This window comes from Parasteatoda tepidariorum, chromosome 5 (genome assembly GCF_982258835.1).
Source record: "Parasteatoda tepidariorum strain Cologne lab strain chromosome 5, Ptep-v5.0, whole genome shotgun sequence".
Taxonomy (NCBI): Eukaryota; Metazoa; Arthropoda; class Arachnida; order Araneae; family Theridiidae; genus Parasteatoda; species Parasteatoda tepidariorum.
The window spans coordinates 42972401-42990740 of record NC_141759.1 but is presented as its reverse complement, the minus strand read 5'-3'; the positions used below and the strand labels follow the sequence as shown (position 1 = coordinate 42990740).

Sequence of the window (18340 nt, the reverse complement as noted above, 5' to 3'; positions counted from 1 at the left end):
AGCGATTTTTCACTTACGGTCTCTTTTCTCTATGGTGCTTCTGTGTACGTCACCGCTTCAGGAAAGCATTTCCGACCCCACATTGCTATATGATTTCGAGTCGTCAGGATGCCCCCTACCCCTCTTAGAAGTTCTGAAACGCTTAACTGAGACACCCTGTATTAAGGCTCAGTCTTTCTAGTGTAAATTGGCGTATTAGCATACCTGCCAACTTTTAATCCCTTCCATTATAGTTTTTCCCAGTGGTATTAAAATGGAATTAAAATTTCAATCTTAAGCAAAAAAATACGTCGTATTTGAAAAAGCTTAAGCTGACAATCATGATAGTAACACATATTAATATATATGCTCAATTTTCTTAAGAATAGTGGTGATTAAAATCATGTAAAAATTAAGTTTATAAAAGAGAAAAATGGTATAGATTTTCTACCATTTTAAATATAAAAATAAAATTTTACGCCAAATGCGTAAAAAGTTGGCAGGTATGTATTAGCAATATCTTGGCGTATTGCTCCTTAATATAGTGTAATATGGTATATACTTTAGTAAAGCATAACTTGTTGATGCACATAGAACTTACATATTTTAACCCTCTGCACTCGGTGTTCTATAAACGGTTAAGAAAAAACGACGTAACCATTGGAAGTTTACAAGATGAAGCTTATGATTTGCAAGCAATACCAGGAAAACATTAAATAAAGGGTAACTAAACTAACATGTGAAAGTCATAACATTTAGAGTATAGCCAACGTCTCCTATAACTGAAAGCCTCTACACGGTTTTTTATAGGTAGTCCGATCAGACCACTGTGGAGGATATCGACTTTCCGAGCGAGTCATTTAATACAAAATTTAGTTAAATTAAGAAAGTGGTGGCAAATATATGACTGAAAAGTTATTTTATTTCTGAATATTATTGGTTTTCCTTATTCACTTGTCAACCACTACAGATTCGATTCTCAAATATATATGATAAATTTCTCTCAATTACTTTTATAAAAGGTTTTAGGTTCATGCGCACAACTGGTTCACTTTCTAAATAGTCTGCGCGGACTCCTTATAAAAGACCGTGTGGAGTATAGCGGGTAAAATCACAGTTCCTTACAGTATTGGTTCAGAGATGCCAACTTGCTCCGGACAGCAAATATATATTTTAAAGTGGTAGTTTTTTAATTGTGATTCTTCATTTACTAAATTCAATTCAGTAGATTTTTATCCACCACTATTTCTAAATAATTCTTAGGCATATATAATTCACCCCTTTTTTCTACTTATGTCATGCTAAGCCTTTTAAAAAGCAAGCAAAAATAGTCAAATATCTGCAAAATTTACTTTGCAGTTATACCGTTTTCTTAATTATTTTGGCGTGTCCGGAGCAGTTGGCATCTCTGTATGGTTTTATGAATATTATGTCCTACTATTAGAATGCAGTTGGATTAAATAGCATTACAAATAATACGAAATTTCATTCCTGATATGACTCCAAATAAAAACAAAATTGATAAAACATAGTATTTTTTTTTAATCTTTATTTTCCTAAGATGTAAATCGTCTGTTTTTTAGTCAAAAAAAGCATCAACGACAATTTTCATTTCTTTCCCCAAAAGAACAGTTTTTACCACAAATAACTTATTTGATTACAAATATATGAAAGTTCGTATTTAAAAGGCCGAGCGGTTGCGTTCGCCAAACGCTCTGATAAGCGTGGAGGTGGCGGGTTCGAATCCCGCCATAACCCTGGATGTACTCTTTGTGATGTCATTCTCCGTATTGTGCTATCTGTCCTTCTACTAGACAAAGGTTTATAAGCCTTAATTGGGCACACAAGTCTGCAAATGTATGTTGTACCAATAAACCAAAGGTCAGGTGAATAGTTAGGAATTTTTCCTTTCAACGTTCAAACTTCTTATAGTGTATGTTGAGCGATTTCTGAAAAAGAAGATGCCTTTTTGATATATCGAATCTAAACGTTTTGTTTCGATTTCAATATTAAGGGAAATGAGTTGCTCATAGTACTATTAGTATGAAATTACTATTAGTATGAAGTTGAAAAAAATAGAAGAATAAATGTGATGAAATTTCGTGCCTGATTTGACTCCAAATAAAAGACAAAATTGATAAAAAAAATAACAGTTTTTTATCTTTATTTTCCCTAGACGTAAATCGCCTGTTTTTCAGTCAAATAAATCCTACAAGACCATTTTCATTTCTTCCCCAAAAAGAACACTTTTTTTCAAAATAACTTATTTGATTACAAAATATATGAAAGTTCGTATTTAAAAGTTCAGGTAAATAGTTGGGAATTTTTCCTTTCAACGTCCAAACTTTTTATAGTCTATGTTGAACGATTTCTGAAAAAGAAGATGGCATTTCGATTTATCAAATTTAAACGTTGGATTAGAACATTAGTACCATTGTGTTGCACCAAATAAAAATTTGGCTGTTCAATTTTTCGTGAATAAGAGAGAATTTGTTAAAATGTTTTCTTTAGTAGAGTTTCTACAACTTTCTTAAGAATATATGATGCATTCTAAGAATTATTTTTTTTTTAAAAAATGAAACAATGTTCATAGTATAAGACACAAATGTTTGTTGAACTGTACTAAGTGAAAGTTTTTTCAGTGTTTAGAGTGTAACACAGCTAAGCAATGAGAAAAGGAACAAGAAAAAGCTAAATAAAAATGTGTGTGTGGGTGTTATTGAATCACGGTGCAATCCAGTTCAAGTAAAGCAATAGATATCTTATTCCCTTTCCATAAAAGTCGAGCTCCTATCCTACAATCACAAAGATCATAAATCCTTTTATCTCTGTCTTCGCTATCAAATTTTTATTCTTTTCCGAGATCCAATCATATGCTGTTATTTGCTTTATCCAGACCCTGAGTTCCCTATCGAATAGTTTGTATCAAGATCTTTCTAGGTTCTGATGTATTCTTTTTTTTTCCTTTTCGTCTCCAGTTTTTGTATTATTCAATTCTATTGAAAATCGAAAGAAACTGGAATTCCTCTTTTTTGGTACATTGAAAATCCTGAAACTGCCTACAATATATATCCTTGATAACTTTTTATCTTTTCAAAAAAAATATATATATTCCACTAGCGTCAGGGAAATGCCATTTTGGTTGAGACAGTAAACTGGTACTTAACATAAATTTAGCCAGAGCTTTAGAAGATTTTCGGAGAGCCAGAAGATATATAATTAAATTATTTAAATTTATTAACAGTAAAAATAATTTCAAACTACATTTATTCACCTAAGAAAAAAATGCAAATCTATAAATTTCACTACCACAATATATATAAAAATAAAATCGTCCTCAAAAGTTGAAAAGTAAATATTTAGTTATTCAGGCTAACTGCTCCGCTTTCTAAAAAAGTTTTAATAAATTGGTAGATTACAGAGAACTACGTTCACTTTTTATAAATGTCACCACTAGCTTGCATTTCATAAGATGCTTTGAATTTTTGATTTTACTTAAAAATCAAAGATACTAAACTAAAAATAACTTAAATCTCGCTACCACTAGAAAGTATTTTTTACAAAGGGGAGCAAGTTGGCATCTCTGCATATGCACACACAGGAATTGGACAGAAATATGAAAACACTTCAACACTAACTCTATGTAAACACGATTTCTTTTATGGAATATTTTACAAGACAAAACTTTTGGCGCAATTTGAAAGATCATGTTTGATTCTTTTGAAAATGGTGTCCCATATAAAATTTGCATCCACCAAAATGAGCACAGGAAGCTAAAAGTTATATTTTTTTCACTTTCATTACAAATATAATTAAAAAAAGTATTCTAATTCGCAAAATAAGTATTCTAATATTGCAATTGTAAATAATGATTTCAAATTTGCTTTCATGAAAACAAGAAAAAAATTATTAACTACAGTTCCTCATTTCAGTTCATTAGATATATACAGTTTCCGATGGTTAGGAAAATATTTTACAAGGGTGGCAAAAGTGAGATAAACCCAGATGTTTTAAGCATCCACGATGTTTTTACTTTAAAGGAAATATATACATATATACAAAAAATAAATCTGGAACCCAAGCATATGACTTTAACTATGACCTATATTTATGTGTCTACCCAGTAAAGATGAATCGGTTAGTGGTGCTTTGTGCCAAATACCGAGATCGTACAGATATCCAGCATCGTACCTCTGGAATAATTTCGTAATTCACAAATGAAAGCTAGATTTAAGTATTTTTCAGATTAAGTATTAAAAATTCTTACCTACCACTCATTTATTTTTTCCAGGTCGTGGGAACAATGGGATACATATATATATATATATATATATATATATATATATATATATATATATATATATATATATATATATACCGCAAAAGAATATTTCTACTTTTATTAGAACAATGAAAAAGGTACTTCTATAAAAGAAAATGGTAAATAGTAGAATATTATTCACCTTTTAACTCGATGGAAATGTTTTTGCTTATACAGATACAACACATTTTGAGAAAAAGAGCATGTGCATACAGATTCAAACTAGTAACGAATGTATCCGTTCTAAGTAGCTTATATATATATATATATATATATATATATATATATATATATATATATATATATATATATATATATATATATATTTACCACGAAAGTGCACACCTTTTAGGATAAATGAGAAAGATTCTTTCATAAAGGAAAATGTTACTATATTTACCATTTAACACGATGGCAAGTTTCAGCTCAAAGAGACGCAGCACATTTGGTGCAAAAGAGCATGTGCATACATTATATATAATGGGATGTAATCTTTTGCCAGCAGAATTTTCCGGACAAAAACTAACTTAAAAACTATTTTCATAAAATCAGCTCACATTTAATCAGTTTTCACATTACGATGAATTAAATAAAAATATTTTTAACAAATATAAATATTACGTAGCATGCATATTTTTCTAAATTTAGCGAGTACTTTAACACGTTCACGCCGGGTGTTGCGCCTGAAAGCGGGTCAGAAAGGATAAAATGCTGGTAGAACTATTTCAATATTAGAAAATATTCGGGAGGAGGTGATAAGCTATTCTCAACAATAACAATTCACTATAAGGATAATTTAACACGGCGAAGAAGCAATTCTATATAAAAATTGCATCCGTTAAAAACAATTGGTAGTTATGGATTTTTATTATTCTCGGAAAAAAACTAAAAAATGAAATTTATTTGTTACCAGTTTTTACTCCGATGGGCCGCCCGATGAGACAATCTACCGTGACCCACCGATGTGTCATCCCGGCGTGGCCGTGTCTGGGCCGAAGAATATATAAGTGACACATTATATATTCTTTGTCTGGGCAACGCCTCCACACGGTTTCTTAAAGGTTGTCCGATTAGAAATCTATGAAGATAACCCAGTAAACGAAGGAGCAATTTAATTCAAAATCTAGTAAAAATAAGAAAGTGGTTGTAAATATATGTCTAAAATTTATTTTAATTTATGAATATGATTTTTTTGCCTTATTTACTTGTCAACCACTATAGATTCAATTCTCAAATATCTATAATAAATTTCTCTCTTGAACTTTCAAAATAGAATTTGGGTTCATAACTGGTTCACTGTTTAAATTGTCCGCGCAGACAACTAATAAAAATTTATTTTCTTCACAATGTCTCTTGAAACTGATACAAAATTTATACAAATGCCACATTATTCTAGCTGTCATGTGGTGAGACTTTCGAAATGCTTACAAAATTTAAAAAGCTTTGGTCTTTATTTGTCTACACTTAATAATTAAATATTATGCAAAAAAACGTAATAGTTCGCAGCTATATATATATATATATATATATATATATATATATATATATATATATATATATATATATATATATATATATATATATATATATATATATATATATATATATATATATATATATAAAGATTAATGGATGATGAAGGTAAATGACATTTTCGATGGTATATATTCATCTGGGAAAAAACATAAACTTGATTTAAATTTAATTTTGACTTCAATTAATTATAACTTTAATTATTTTTAAATTTAATTAATTTTAAATTAAATTAATTTTAACTTTAATAATTTTAATTAATTTTAACTTCATTTCAAATAATTTTGAGTATGCTTGTATGATTTTAAATTAGAACAGTCAGTAATAGATATTATCTGATATTATTCTTTTAGAATTCCTCGTTTATGAATTTAAGTCTATTAAATTGATAGATTTATAAATATATGCTTACAAATATCGTTATAACTTTTCACAAATCATAGGTGATGATGATTCTTGATATCTCGATGTAATAAAAAAATATCCAACAGCAGTTACGTTTAAATGCAAATAATATATATATATATAAATTTTTTTAAAGGAAAAGAAATTTTTCACCACTGTAGTATACTCTCTCTCTCTGTATATATATATATATGTATATATATATTTTATATATAAATATATATAAAATAAATTGTTAAGAAAAAACACAGCAAACGAATTAGCAACACAGAATGTTTGCTGATACTAAATGAGGTACTATGTAAAAGTTAAAAGGAAGTTGACCAATAACTGGTATCTATGAATTTATTTTTAGAAATTAATACGCGAAACCTATTGCCACAATTCCCTAATCACAATCTTATAAAACCATAGCTACCGCTTTTAGCTGTCGGTAGCTATTTCATTCGACTTATGGATTTTTAAACTTTCCCAAATGGGAAATAATGATATAATGATTATATTATAAAACTATTCTTTAATAATAGAAGTGGTACAGAAAATTGATATTGATTTTGTTCTGAAAGAGCTGTAAATTTTCTTAGTTTTAGCATTCACTTAAAAAAGTAAAAAAATACAAAGCCAGAGTCGTAGGATCATACTTTCAGCTAATTATAAACATTCTGATAGTTTACACATTTATTTACAGCTAAATAAAAGCAATCTGAAGACAATCTTAATAATACTTTGCAGTTTTTCCAGATGGGTACGAACTAAGACGTATGGAAGGCAAGCTAACCATAATTTCTTATAAAATTATGGTTAATTCTTTTTTCAATTCAATTCAATTCAATTTCTTTTATCGATAGCCTGTTAGGTGAAACCGAGCAAGTTTAAGGCAAATAATACATTTCTTGTTTTTCACTGGCGCCACCTATGGCCAAGAATGCGACTTCAGCCGCTCACGCCTCACAATCCGTTTATAGAGCTGACCCTTTCATCCATCCATCCATTCATTCACAGATCATAATTTTAACCTGAGCCAAAGAACGATCAATCTCCAATTAAATAATCCTCGAGGTATGTTTATGTGTATGTTATGTTTAAGTGTATTATTCTTTGTTGGTTTATTTGATTAAAAGTTATTTTTTATATTATTGCATATAAATGATTTGAAATTTTATGTGAAACTCTGCATTGTTTCAGCTTTCTCGTTTTGAGGCTTTTAAGAGGATGGAAAAATTGCCTAAAATTCTGAATGTGTGGTTTTTTATTGCTTTCTATTCGATAAAATAGTTTCAAAAAGCGTAGTAGTTAGCATTCATCATACTATTACGGATTCTCTATAGTTTCAGTAGATATTTTTGCTAGAGGTAGCAAGGATAATTGAAAGATTTTATTCACCACTATACACAAGTAATTTAAACAGGAGCATATACTGTCATATAGACGGATGCTTGAGATCTTAAGATGCACCAATTTTTTTTAAAAAAATCTGTTCTTTTCTTCAATTATTTTCCTTTTTATAAGTTCTCCAATTCTTACGTATGCTTACCCAGCCCTCACTACTATAAGCAACAACCTAAAAAAGAAGCTATCTACAACTGAAGGTAAACTTTTACGCACAATGACTGGCGCCCCAAGGGCGATTAACAATAGATTACTCAGAAAAGACTTAAACATTGATGATATCAATTGCTTTATAGCTAAATTGACCACAAAATTTTATAGCGACGCAAAAACATGCACCACATCAGAATTCAATAAGTTATTCGATACTGATATAATCCGTGATAATTCGAATTTCAGCCCAATTACCGCCTTTTTATGCTCAGACTGCATACTATCAAAATACTATTAACGTCATCATACAACTCTACTCAAGGGGATCTCCCCATTCCAAGGAGGATTTTCACTTCAAAACTAAAGATTTACTTCCTTAAGGATTTTGATTTGTCGTTACAACATACTACAACTTCAAAGATATTTAGGACCGCCTAGAATACGACAAAACAGAATCGGTTAGTGGCGCTTCGCGCCAAACGCCGAGATAACCCCAATATCCAGCATCCAGCATTTTATAAGTTCTACTTTAGCTCGTTACCACTGAAAAAAAATTCGTAATATCCTCAAATAGTTAAAATTATCTGCCAACATAGCAAAACTTTTTTTTCCCTGGAGGTATTTCTAACAATCACATTTCAACTCTTTTTGCTGTTTCTTACGACAACCAAGCAGATTTTCATGTTTTCAACCTAACCTTTCTCAGTAAGGACATGATAGATTATGATAACATTTTTCATCGCTCTTCAATATTAATTTGTCATCCATAACGTGTATATTTTTTGCCAATACCAACCCGCTTGACACTCGTCATTCAGGCAGATTTGTTGGCTACTCCTTCTGGGGCACCACATTTAATGGACCAAGGTTAGTTCCATAGTAAAGACAGATAGTACAGAGAATGAAAGAACATCCATGCGTTGTCCGGGATTCAAACTAAGCAGTCTGGTCGGCTCATAGCAAAACTTTTAATGCAATGTAATTAAAAAGCCTGGTACAATAGCAGAGGTGCCGACTATTAATAGTTATCCGTAAATTTTACGATTTTATAATCAAATTTGCGGTCTTACGATTGAATAATAAAAATTATGTTTTTTTTATTTGAAAATTATAATAATTTGAGAAGAACTAGTTTTTTTATTTTGTTAACTAACAAGAGTTATTAAATTTCCTTCACTAAAAATTCGATATCATTTTTATTTATTTTGCCTTTTAAAGCACAGCAATCAGAAATGTTCTTTACATGATGAATAGTTGTGTAATGAAAATTGTAGTACATATTTATACCAAAAGAGTATATCCCTTTATTCTATATCACTTTAACATTAGAAAAGCACTGAGTTCTAAATTTCAGATCCAAAAATAAGCATTCATGCTTTAGTATATATCATACCTGCCAACTTTCACTCTTTCCGAGAATGGATTTTCTGAGTGGTTGTAATACAATTAACGAAAAACAATCTGACTCAAAAATATATTTATATTTTGATCCCGTTAAAATTCGCTTGCGCAAGGATTATTATGCTTTTATATATTTATTGTAATTATTTATATGCTGTGGTGGTCAAACTCATTTATAATTATCATTATAATTCAAAAAGTTAATTGGAATAACATGAGTATTGCTACCACTTTAAATATGAAAATGAAATCTTCCGGAAAATCCGGAAGAGTTGGCAGGTATGATATATATATATATATATATATTCACTTTCTTTGAAAGTATATCGAATTAAAATGTTAAACTTCCAGATGTCTCACCACAAGATAATTGCAGCAAAGTTGTATTATGTATGAGGCTTTAAATTTTCGATGAGTAGAGGTGGAAAATAGCTTAACCCTTTAACGGGCCCTTTATTTCTACTAAAGGTAAATTAAAGTATTTTTGGAATTGAAATTGTTTTAAGAACAGTAATTGATATAATAAAAAAAAACTCATTTAGTTTATAAAAATGCCATTTTTTTCGTGGTAAATATATTTAACATGACCTATTAGGCACTTACTGACATTTATTTTTCTTTATTTATAAAATAAATCCCTTAAATGCTACAAACTTCAAAAAGAATTATGTATTTTATAAATTTTATACGTTTTTTTAAAAGTGACAAATGGTTACCAATTTTATTCAAACTCACATCAAGAAAGCGGAAGTTATTGAAAAATGGAAACCTAAATTAAAAGTGGTAAAACGCTGTGTTAAGTATACTTACCACGGCCTTCAAAAGGGTTAAACTTCGCTACCACTAAAAAATACTTTTTTTAACAATGCGGAGCAAAGTATATGCAGTGGAGCATCGTTGTATATACTCATACAGAATTAAGTCGCGTAAGCACCTTGATATTGTGGTAATTTGAACTTTGCTAAGAAGTGTTTAGTTCCTAATTTAGAGCCCTATTTAGCCGGGATCCACCCGACGTCTTGTGTGTATGAGCACCATATGTTTGAATAACAAATTTCTAAATTGTAATAAATTTTTACAATAAGAAAATGAAAACAAGTGCTATATGATTAGATGTTATTGATAAAGGTGAATGCTGATTTTAATAATGAGTGGTCAAGAAAGGAAATAATGAGTCATAAAAGATGTGGAGGAACAACACATACATTCTTTTAAAGTGAGAGAAGGATTCATAAAAATAAAGGAATAAATTTTTTACTGTTTGGATAAAGAGAACTTAGCCGGTGGTCACCCATACATTACTTTAAAAAAATTAAGGGGTGACAATTTCAGGCCTGTCAACTTTCCAGGCTTTTTGCAAAAAATTATACTAGTAATAGCAAACTAAATGTTTTAGTGTATTACTTTTTATTAGTTTAAACTTATTTTTCACACCACTGCACATAAATAATTTTGAAGTCAATATGCAACGCCACTTTATTCAAGATTTCTCGTGCTGAGGCTTCTAAAATATTAGCGAAATTATAAAAAATTCTGAAAGCTTTGGTTTTTAAATGTCCACCACTCTGTAAAAAATTTTACCAAAAAAAAAAGCGTAGTAGTTGGCAGGTATGCAATTGTAAGAATTAAACAATATTCAATTTTTGATTTCTGCAGTAATACCGGAAATAAATAAAAAATGTCTACCATCTTCTCGCTCCCGTGAAAATGACGGGGTGAGGTTTCGCCCTCTATTTCTCGCTTCCGTGATACTGACGCGCCAATAAGAATAAAACTAATTCATTTCTTTTGTCCGGAAAACATTTTATTTCTAATTTTACCCACCAGATGGCAGTAACAGGATATTTTTAAGGTAATTGTAGATAGTTAGCTTATTTTAAACTAGATGTCACCACTAATCAAATACGTCATACAAATACAAAAGTTGAAAAAAATAGGCACTTTTATGATCGTTTTCTTGAAAATTAGCCAATCGTTAAGGTTTTAAGACTTGATGCAATTTGAAAGTGTTACTTATCCTTTTCGGGACGGGCGAGTCATAATCAATTCTTAACCCTTTTCAAGGCCGTGGTAAGTATACTTACCACCACGTTTTACCACTTTTAATTTAGGTTTCCATTTTTCAATAACTTCAGCTTTCTTGAAGTGAGTTTGAATAAAATTGGTAACCATTTGTCACTTTTAAAAAAACGTATAAAAGTTATAAATACATAATTCCTTTTGAAGTTTGTAGCACTTAAGGAGTTTATTTTATAAATAAAGAAAAATATAAGTCAGTAAGTTCCTAATAGGTCATGTTAAATATATTTATCACCAAAAAAATGGCATTTTTATAAACTAAATGAGTTTTTTTTCATATATATCAATTACTGTTCTTAAAACAATTTCAATTCCAAAAATACTTTAATTTACCTTTACTAGAAATAAAGGGCCCGTTAAAGGGTTAAATATATATGAAAAATTTCTCTCAGTCTCTTTTAAAATTAACATGTGCCATTATTTGTAGCATTTTATGAAATCTGTCTCTTGCCTTTTTTTGAATGGCAAGAGGGCCGTTATTGGCCTCAGGAGACCAGACTTTAAAAATAGAATTTGGGTTCATACGCACAACCTGTTCACTTTTTAAATAGTCTGCGCAGACTACTTGTTAGAAACCGTGAGGAGGCTTTCTGATGTAAGAGGTGATGGTTTTACACCAAAGTAATTAGTGGTCACGATTGCGTATTGGTCATAGCGTAAGATCTAATCATATGTCGAAAATAGTCGGTATTATTAAATAATCAATAAGGTAATAAAATATACAGATACAAGAATAATAATAAAACGAGATTAAAATACGTGAGTAAGTATGCGTTAAATGAAATATGTAAAAGTGAAAAAATATGAGGATAAGAAATAATAGTTAGGAATGTATATACAAAATTGATTTGCTTGTAATTAATCAGTAAATTGATTAAATAAAAGTGTAATTCTCTGTTATAGAGACGACCCAAGCGTTCCGGTAATACTGCTCGTTTCTGGGTTGCCCTACTCACTATATATTAGCGAAATACTAGTTCTTTGGCAGCGACCCCTTGTGGTTACTCGCATACCGCGGTCCGAGTAAATTGTTGTGTTATACTGTGTATGTAATGTGTAGAAATATGGGATACTAAGTTATTAATACTAAGTTGTTAAGTGCCGCACGCGTACTTTATAAAACAATACATAGTACATAGCAAAAAACAATACACAGCAATAAGAATAATGAACAAGACTGATTACTAAAGTTGATTGACTTTGAAGACGCATAACATTTTTTAAACTGTGTTTAAGTGTAATAACTTATTTAGTTCATTAAAAAAAAGAATTTTTTCCTTATCCAGCATATTACATTGGAATCAAAAATTAAGTCATAATAAAAATTTGTATACTTCAACCGTCTGGGGTTTTACGTCCACCAGACCTGCCAACTACTACGCGTTTGGTAAAATGTTTTATATTGTGGTAAACGTTTAAAAACCAAAATTTTCAGTAAATTTTTTAATGTTTTGATAGTGTCACTACGAAAGATCTAGTACAAAGTGGCGTTGCATGTAAACTTTTATATCTTTTATGTGTTATAGAAATTTATAGTGGTATGATGAATTTATAGTGGTATAGAAAATAAGTTTAAATGTATAAAAAATAATACACTGAAACCTAGACATAGGTACCACTGGAATATATTTTTACACAAAATGTAGAAAGTTGGCAGACTGATTGCTTAAGTCTATAGGTTCTGGAGACATATATAATTTTTCAAATTGTATTTAAGTGTAAAAACTTTTTTATTTTATAATAAGTAATTTTTGCCCTTGTCCTGCATGAAGATAAATCAATATAATATTTGCATACTTTAACCCTCTGGGGTAGCACGATTACTCTCTCAGCTACACAGTAAAGAATGATACACAGCAATACGTATAATAAGCCAGACTGATTGCTTAAGTTAATAGGCCCTGGAGGCATATAACATCTTTCAAATTTTGATTAAGAGTAATAATTTTTTTATCTCTCGAAAAAATACATTTTTTTCTTTATCCTGCATATTGCATCGGAATTACAAAAAATAATTTCGACTAGTATCAAAACTATGAAGAAAGTTATTATGGCTGAAAAAGGACTAAGTCAGCATTTCACTACCGAATAAAATTTTATAGGTAGTTGGATAAACTTACTTGGTAACCGTCATAGGTCCAAGAGCCAAATTTCATGAAGCAGTCTTGCTTATCGAAGGGGAAGTACTGGACGTCAATCTGGCAGGAGCTCTTGTAGATGGCTGGAGGATTCCAAACCACCTTTCCGTCATTGTGAATGATGGCTTTCGTCATGATCGTGACTTCGTAATTTCCATCAGCACTTTGGAAAAAACAAAACAAAAATAATTGTACCGTAATTTAATTTTGGAAAAGTTTTAGGATAGAAAATCACTTTTTATATTTACGATTCTATCGCAATATACATATAATATGACAATAAATATATCTACTTAATATTATTAAGTAGTACTAGAAATGCACTAAATATTCATCCATGAAGTTCTGTTAAAATACATTGAAACTTATGGGATTTACAAGGATGCAAGCAGGGCCAAAAAAAAGAACATTGTTTTACGGTGGAATAAGATGAAAAATAAAATTTTAGTTAACTTTTCCTTAGATGACTGGATATAGAGTTCAAATGCAGAGATGCTAACTGCTCCGCTTTCTGCAATAGTTTCAAAGAATTGGCAGAGAATTAAATTGAATAGTAGAAGCATACCTGCCAACTCTTCCGGATTTTCCCGAAGATTTTATTTTCATATTTAAAGTGGTAGCAATACACAGGTTATTCCAATTAACTTCTTGAATTAAAATGATAATTATAAATGAGCTTGACCACCACTACATATAAATAATTATAATAAATATATAAAAGCATAATAATCTAAGCGCAAGCGAATTTCAACAAGATCAAAATCTATTATATATAATTCTCTTACGTGGCTCCCAAATTTTAGCTGTATTTCTTTTCCGTCGGTGGCAACGTTTGCTTTGGTTTGAAAACATCAGAGCATTCTGCCTTTTAATGTTGTGCTTCTGATCTAATATATATAATTCTCTTACGTGGCTCCCAAATTTTGGCTGAAGTACTTTGTACAACTAAATAGGATTCTTTTCACAACAGTTAAATATTTACTTTATTTTCTTCATTCATAGAGAAAACAGTCGGCAAAGAATTCTGTTAGGTTAAAAAACATTTCGCTAAAAAAATAACGAATTCTAAAAGAAATAAAAATGAACAACTTAAAAAATAAAAATGCTGTTGCCAGCCATAGAATTTTTTGAAAGTTAACTTAGCAACATAAATCAAAATGACATAGAAGCGCAACTAGATCAAAATTATGATACCTGAGCGCTTGACGTAACAAATCCTTCAATTCTAAAAGTGTTGTATCGACAAATGCCCAAATTAACAATTTTGTTCTTAAAGAAATTCTATAAAGAGTTTTAAATAGACAACCTACTTCTACAACTGCTTCTTGAAGAACTTGGCACATTGATTAAAAATATTGTTTTAATTTTACAGTACTGACTTTACTTCTACTTTCATTATTGCTATGACCCTCTTTCATTACATTTTACAACTTCATGCTAAATTTGAGGACTTTAAGTTGTTTTGTGGTTGAATACTGACATTTAGAAATGTGTACATAAAAAAAATAATATTTAGAGGTTAAGAGTTGTCTCAGAAAAATTTTAATTGTTAGCAATGACTTAAAAAAAAGTTTTATTTTAACTGACAAATACTATATTATAATTTTAACTTTTTCTATGACTATACTAATTTTCTTACTCTTTTCTTTGTTTTTCATACATTTTATATTTTTGTGATAAAATAAAAAACTTATAGTTGTTCTGCTTCTGAACACTGATGAAAACACAAAATGATGGGTTTCATCAACCATCAAAAATATATACATTTATTTTACAAATTCCATATTATTAAGGTAGCGCCCTTCTGAGAATTAAAAATACAAAATTATCTTCATCAAAGTCGATGCTTTACATCCGGTGTTCAGTGGCAGACTACTATTTCATATTGTTTTACAACACATGGCTTTAGCCCTCCGGTGGGAAATACTTTAAAACAAAACTTACAACAGTTACTTTTCTCAACAACTGAAATTTAGAATAGTGTAATTAAGAAAAATATGTGAACTGTTTGCAATTTCAAATTAATATTGAAATGTACAGGTTTAGAATTTTCTACAGTGAAAAGTTTTCGGAACTTCAGTATTCAAAAAAGTATACAAAAACTAGACGTTAGGAACGTATCCAATGAGCGAGCAAAGCGAGCATTGGATTGCGAAGCAATCCGAAATGAACTGCGAAAGCAGTTCCGAGGGTTGGTGAGCGCCAGCGAGCAGGGGGCGAAGCCTCCTAGTATAAATATATTTTTGAGTCAGATTGTTTTTCGTTTATTGTTTTACAACTACTCCGAAAATCCATTCTCGGAAAGAATGAAGGTTGGCAGGTATGGTAGAAGTATAGGGATAATTACGCCTACTCTTTAAAAGATATACCATAAATTTGCATTTCATACAATAATTTGAGCTGTGTTGGTGTGTTGTGATGTAAAAATTATTTATAAGGATAAATACTAAAGAGAAAATAACCTAAATTTGGTTACCACTAAAAAATACTTTTTTGCAAAGCGGAGCATGTTGGCATATCTGGATATATATTCTGGACGATTTTAAATTCATTTCGCTAGTTAGAACATGTTATTTAAATCGAAAAAGTAAAATAAAATTGTCTATCACTCATTCACTATCAATAAAATTAGATCACTTTTTAAGTTTTTGGACACTTTTCATTTTTATAATTTTCAGTATACTTAGTTTCACTGCCAATGGTTATTGGGTACTGGCAACTAATCACATGGTTCTGTCTAATCACGTGGTTGCGTTGTGTTAACGTTGCAGATTTAAGTCTTGAATACTTCACTTTATGCCATTTAGGTAGTCTGACATAGCTTTAATTATTGTCAAGTTTAAATCACAATTTTCCTTTTAAAGCTTTTTTGTCCATTCATATTCTTAATTTTTGACTCGCATAAATTATACGTTAAAAATATAGCTACTTTTTTCAGCTACTATTAGCAAAATATTATTGACTCCACTGTTTCTCAATTAATTATGGTATTAGGTACTATAGATATTGTGGTATAGTAGATTCCTAATATACTAATCTAGATACTGTGGTGATGGATTTTTGCGGCGACCAAAAATGTAATAGTACGTAAATGCAGATTAAAAATTAAAAACTGCGGTGTTCTTTAAGTTGTAGTTACTATTTGTTTTCATTATCCTTGTTCGATAAGAATGAGTTAAAGAAAATACATTATGTAAACTATTTCATATTCTAATTAGAGAATAACATAATTGTATCTTACTTGTTATAAAGAACTATATCTGGTAGCCATATTTGTTCAGCTGGAACATAAAGATGAGTTACACCACCGTATTCGTCAGGATCCCATTTTAATTTGTGATCCGACCATTCCTAAATTTGAAAAAAAAAGTTATTAGTTCATAAATAAAACCTTAATCTTTTTCTGTTAAACAGAAATTTAAGTATTTAAGTATTCTAAGAAATTTAAGTATTCTAAGAAATTTAAGTATTTAAGTATTCTAGGAAATTTAAGTATTCTAAGAAATTTAAGTATTCTAAGAAATTTAAGTATTCTATTTAAGTATTTCAATTATTTGAATCTAATATTCCACGACGAAATATAACAGATTAGTGAGAAATCTTTTAAATAGTTGGGCATGACAAAATACTTTATTTTAAAAATGAAAATATAAGTATCTACCGAAAAAAATTATTAGGATTACCGGAAAGTTCTGCCTTTACTGGAAAAAGGGACGCTGCTCATAATTATTGATAAAGGTTTTATTGGAAGTCTATTTGTTGTAACAAACTCAGCTCTAGTTCGCTACTACTGATAAATATATTTCTTTCTTATATCTAATATTGGAGGGGACACCAATGTTAGCTATCAAGAATTTTCAAAATACATACAATTGAACTAATACAAATTCAAATTATTTCGCAAAATTAATATTTATTAATCACGATTTATTTTTTTCAAGTAAAAAATAATAAAAAGTTTTTATCGTTTTAAGGGGATAAAAAAGAACGGTCTATAAAGGAGGGATTTCTTCACTTAAATAATTAAATTGAGTCAAAATTCGAAATAATTAATTAAAAATCATGCAACTATACCAATTATTCCGTTTTCTGCAAAATAGCATATAAGATGGTAATATAATAAAAAACCAACACTTGCCAAGTTACAGATTTTAGTCCTAGTACTAGTGTTTCGATTTTATTGGGTACCTGGGCCGCGAAGCGACAAGCAGATTTTAGGAATCAAATAATTAGATCATTTTTTAGGAATAAAACATAAATTCTGATAAGCCTAGAAAAAGTTGCTATTTCTGAATATGCAAATAATGCAGTTTAGTATAGTTTGAATAAAAATAAAAACCCTTGGTTTTTTGCAATCTTCTTATTATTTTTTCTCTTTCCTGTTTACTCTCAGACCATTTTTGTTTGCATACTTGAAGTTTTTTAGGAGTTGAAAAGAATCTTCAAAAGAACTTACGATAAGTAGGTATATGGGAAAAATTTCTATTTATTTTTTCTATTCTTCCCAGAAGTTATTTCCCCCAATATTAATGAGCTTCTTCTAGCCATATATATTTTTATAAGGCATTCCAGGCATTTTTTATAATTTGCATCTTTTCCTATTTGTTCCGATATTTATAAACCTATGGCGAACAGGGCAAAGATGATACTTCTGATGTTTAAATTTAATATTTTTTTTTAAAAAAATAGTCGTTAAATCAAACATTATTATGAATGATTCTGCGAAATATTTTCCCAACCGCAAAAGAATTTTCTAAAGTATTTATTTGGAGAACATAACCACTATAGCTTTGGCTTTAATTTATATTTGTTTAAATTATTTATATATACAGTAGTAAACTAATTATTATAGACGAAAAATGTTGTAAATTAAATATATCTGTTCCAACTGACCGACTCATGTTGGAGGGCATTAAATGAGTTATTAGTTATAAAAGTAAGT

At 29.7% G+C, this 18340-nt stretch overlaps 1 protein-coding gene across 1 annotated transcript in view; it reads right to left on the bottom strand.

Annotated features, from left to right (window-relative positions):
* LOC107441899 (acetylcholine receptor subunit alpha-like 1) overlaps positions 1–18340 on the bottom strand; it is a 118309-nt gene that overhangs the window by 30322 nt on the left and 69647 nt on the right. Inside the window, exons 3-4 of the mRNA XM_071184889.1 lie at positions 16640–16749; positions 13381–13561 (exon numbers count right to left, since the gene is read on the bottom strand). Coding sequence (XP_071040990.1) covers positions 13381–13561; positions 16640–16749 — 291 coding nt within the window. The remainder of the gene's footprint in view (positions 1–13380; positions 13562–16639; positions 16750–18340) is intronic.